The sequence below is a fragment of the Dendroctonus ponderosae genome, unplaced genomic scaffold (genome assembly GCF_020466585.1).
Source record: "Dendroctonus ponderosae isolate FM_Combo_2020 unplaced genomic scaffold, Dpon_F_20191213v2 Dpon_F_20191213_7, whole genome shotgun sequence".
Lineage (NCBI taxonomy): Eukaryota > Metazoa > Arthropoda > Insecta > Coleoptera > Curculionidae > Dendroctonus > Dendroctonus ponderosae.
Genome location: NW_026018916.1, coordinates 252466 through 257088, shown reverse-complemented (window position 1 = coordinate 257088; position 4623 = coordinate 252466). Strand labels below are relative to the sequence as shown.

General features: G+C 37.3%; 1 protein-coding gene across 2 annotated transcripts in view; it reads right to left on the bottom strand.

The window, feature by feature from the left end:
• LOC109539818 overlaps positions 1 to 4623 on the bottom strand; it is a 24064-nt gene that overhangs the window by 6221 nt on the left and 13220 nt on the right. For both annotated transcript variants that reach the window (XM_019907828.2, XM_048668342.1), the window contains exons 3-5: positions 3617 to 3792; positions 3420 to 3561; positions 2476 to 2590 (exon numbers count right to left, since the gene is read on the bottom strand). In XM_019907828.2, the coding sequence (XP_019763387.1) occupies positions 2476 to 2590; positions 3420 to 3561; positions 3617 to 3792 (433 nt within the window). The remainder of the gene's footprint in view (positions 1 to 2475; positions 2591 to 3419; positions 3562 to 3616; positions 3793 to 4623) is intronic.

Below are 4623 nucleotides of genomic sequence, written 5' to 3'. Positions count from 1 at the left end.
GGGGGGGGTTATGTAGAAAAAATGCAGTTTTCTGTTGTCTATGAAATTAGAAAAATTATCGTCGTTTTGTGCAAGGGTGGCGTAAGATTATTGCAAATCTTCATGTCTTCCGTCCCGTTTTTGCTCATGTCTCGGAGGCAAAATGAGCAAGAACGCTCATTTGTACATCATTCTAGAGAGAAATAAATGGCTTTTTAGAAAGTGAACCGTAGATGTGGAATTGTTGGCAGTTTTTTCAAAAAATGCTTGAATTCAAGAAGTTTTAGATTTGCGTGTTTTTTTTTTTTTTAGTTGCAAAATCCACTTGAACATGACGCTGCTTTTGTCGAAGTTTCTCAAGAACCATTCAAGCCAGATAATTCGTTTTGGCATCGTTGGATAGAGAATTGAATGGGGGGGTCATGACCCCCATGACCCCCTCCTGGATCCGCCCTTGAGTCCACACCTGCATTATCAGGCTGCAAATGGGGCAAATTTCAAATAAATGGGCAAAAATGATTGATTTTTCAGATGATCTTCAGAAGCTTCAAACTTGCGGACATGGGAAAAAAATATTGAGAAAAAAAATTGGAAAAATTTACCTAGATCCACTTACTAATTGATTTAAGAAACCTTCAAACTGGAAGAAAGCACTGAAATCTGCAAACGTCTGCAAGAAACAGGCTTTTTGCATTATGAAATCAAACTGGGATGAAAAAAATTTTGAAGGTGCGACTTTTGGAGTACCGAATGTATAACATAAAGTGGTAGCGACTACAACAATTTGGTCAAGACAATACATATATGATACTGAGTTGAAGAATGCCGTCCCGCCACTGGCTAAAAGCCCCATAAATTCCATCTTGGATCTTCATCTTCCGACCATTTAGCATCAACGCATCGAAGACGAAGAGTAAAAATTTGAGCCGCGCGATTTGCGATTTTACCATTTAGCGTCGTCGATAAATTACGCTTTGTGGAAGGGTCGTAAGCCACTCGCTACAATGGAAGTAATTTTCCTGTTGTTAAGATTATTGGCGGCATTTTTAAAAGTTATACGTCTTCCTTACTGCTGGGTACGCGGAATGTGCGTAGAGTAAGCGAATGGAAGTCGTCGCAAAATCGCTACTTACCAGCAGGAAGAAACGCCGAAGAAAATGTATTATTTCCATTGTCATAAAGTGCTGCACGAACATAAACCAAATGTATTTATTTTATTTATTTTTTACCAACGCCATTATCTCAGACTCAGATTCATACTAATAAAGCTAAAGTTAATTAAGGCGCTTAATTGATAACAAGTGGTTATTAAAAGTACCAAATGAGGATGTTCGTAATTTAATTCCATACTATACGTGCGTCGAGGCGCGGTATTTTAGCGGAACTTGAAGGACTTGCAGTTTAATTTATGTGTAAATATCGCATTTATGTGTGTGTGTGTGTGTGTGTGTGCAGCCAATGTTATTTGATTGATTAGATAGTTCTCAAAAGCATTATAAATAATTGTTTGTTGCCCCAAAAATAGCGCAAACATGCTGGAAGGCTTTCACTGCTAAGTCATTTCAAGCCCTTTACATTAGCATTTCCATATTTGTATATGGAGAGTCACACTGTGGAAGATTTTGAGAAATAATTACTTCAAACACCCGGTTCATTAATTTTAAACTGTTAAAGTCCTGCTAACTGGTAATGGTTACATTATGACTTTTTCAGAATTCCAGAAACGTTATGGACCGTTTGGTTGAGTATGGCCCCTGAGCTGCTTGCGGGAATTCAACAAAATGTTATTTAAATAATTTCCTCACTATTTAATTGCCTTGTAGAAAAGCGAATTTATGCGATATTTGAAACTGTCTTCTTACCAGACTAAGAGTTATTTGATTTATTTGCTCTTAGGCTAACATGACCATTAATGAGCAAGATGATCGCTTTTTTTTAAATACTAGTAATGATACTGATTGAAACTCGCTAAGCTAAACAGAGACAAACTCAACACTCAGCAGAAATCAGGGAAAAGCGCCAACAGCAGATCAATGCAACTTGAAAAAGGGAAATTTTGTGGGCTTCGTAAAACCGAAAATTCATTTTTAGAATAGGGAATCTTAAAATAAAAAAGTCAGTGAAATCTAATAAGAAAACACTGCCTGAAGACAAGTGGCAAGATCAAACTTATAGAATCAGGCTGAAAATCCACCAATTTTCGATTGCAAATCCAAAAGATCCACCCAAATTAATCCCTGAGAACCTTTCTATACATTGTCCATGGAGCATCAAAAGAGTTGCGTACATTATTATAGCAGCACTTACAGGCAGAGCCTGGTTTTCGAATTAGTAAACCAAAAAAAATGTTTTCTTTTTTACCGTTTTAGTCAAATATTGCACCAAAAAAATGGTAGAAACTTGACTAGAAGTAACATGCTCCCATTTGGTAGGTCGGGTAGGCAAAAAAGCTTTAATACAGTTTTAATCTGCTACAAATTAGAATACATTACCTACCTCGAAAATCCAGCTGAATGACATCAAGGTCGGCTATAACCATAGGGGGTTTTGATGCGGTTTTTTCGTAGTCATTGAACCATTCGCACCTGAGTCGCTTCGCCTCGTCCCACACCTGTGATTAAAAAAAATCGTGAGAACACGTTCCGCAAAAAGCTCGTTAATAGTTGCCGACAATTTGGATTGTGAATGAATCAGTTTCGTAATCCCAAACGACAATTAGTAATCGCACAAAGGCTATTTCTTGTCGGTTGACTTTGCTTAACGGTATCTAATAAGTTGATTAGGAGCTTTTCGTTCATTTTGGCTTCACAACGCCCATTTTCGTTCGGATACTCACATACTCACAGGTTTACAGTATTTTTCATATCAAGACAGGAAGAGATTTGTACGCAACTTGGAACCTCAACTGAAAAATCTCAAACTCTCCAGCCAAGTGAGTCGCAATTAGTCCTCCAAGCCCTGTTTAGCAATTTGCAATTCAGCAGGTTTAACCGTTTAATTTAAAGCACCTGTTTAGAATCTGAGCAATTAATCACTGGAGCTTTTCTAAAGGAAAGACAACGAATAATGCAACACTTGGGTAGGCATAGTGTTGCATTCTCCAGCCTTTTGCCCAAGAAACAGGACAAATTGAATCGAATTGATTGATTTTTGGACCCATTTGTGGATTTTCTGACAACAGTTTACATACTCGGTTTTATCAAAACATCTCGGGCCTCTGCCTTGGCTTATTGATGGTAAATACCAGACATTGAAATTCCTAATTGCAAAACTGCTCAAGCGTTGGCTCGCTCTTGAACTGGTAGTAGTTATGTAATCTTTTGCTGGATCTGTTTCCGTAATTAATATGTTTCATTCTGGTCTGAGAATAAGCGCCAAACTTTCCCGGTGCCATCAATCCAAAGCCTGCAAGTTTTCGAGCAAATTACCCACCTACTTACCTCTAAGAGATCCTTGTCATATTGCACAACGACGGTATTTTCGTAAAACTGGCCGTGTAAGTCCGGTTTGGTGCCGCATCTGGCATAGGCGATCCGAAACGAGAAGAAAGTCTGCCCTGTCGAAGGTGGAACGTAGACACATCTAGGAAAGTAAAAACGTGTTCATTTTCCTCTGGAAACTTGGACAAACCCTTTACCTAGGATCTCCATGCTGGCCTTTACTGGACACAATGCCCTCGAATGGTTGGCTGAATGTAAGGTGCACATCCATGTGATCTTTCCCGCACATTACTTCCAGCGACTGAATGGCAGGCATTCCATCAGGTCGATCCAGAGGCCAAAGATCTCCGGCTCCATAAACTACATTCGATATCTGGAAATAAAATCCAGAGCTAGAAAGCAAAGTCATGCTCGATTTGAATAATCAGTCGGAATGAAAGAGATTTTGTCTCTTTCCGTCTAAACTGGCCGCAACAAACAAACCATGAGCCTTACATCGGTTCAAATTCACAGCTATTTTCTCTTCTTCTATTATTCTAATTCTAAATATCAAGAAATATTTTTTTGAAACTACTTGTCCACTAATAGCGGAGAAGTCAGACATTTTGCCTTAGTCAAAGTCCAGATCGTCTGCTTTTGATCCAAATAAGAAAGGAGACCCAATAAATAAGAGTTGGATAAATTCGACCTGTCAATAAATTATTGTAGATAAGTTCTATACTGTTCTGTATTGTTGAGGCGGATTCATTTTCAAAAAAATTAATGAACTTTTAAATGACAAAAGTTATTCGAAATTAAACAAAAATCCAACGTTTGAACGTTTTGAAAGACAAATTTATTTAAAAAATTTAAACATGAATTCACAGATTACGTTAGATCAAAATTAACACCACACAATAGTAAAACACCACATGTTTACGGAGTTCCAAAAATTCATAAAGTTAATATTCCTTTACGACCAATAGTTAGTAGTATAACTTCACCTACACATCCCTTAGCCAAATATCTTTTAAACATTTTAAATCCCCTAATAAATAACACAACTTCCTATAATAAATCCAAACCATATTCTAGTAAGTTTTGATGTTGTTAGTCTATTCACTAACGTTCCTGTTGATAAAACTTTAAATATCATCAAACAAAAATTATAAAATGACACCAATCTTAAAGAACGCACACAACTAAGCATTAACACCATTATTGA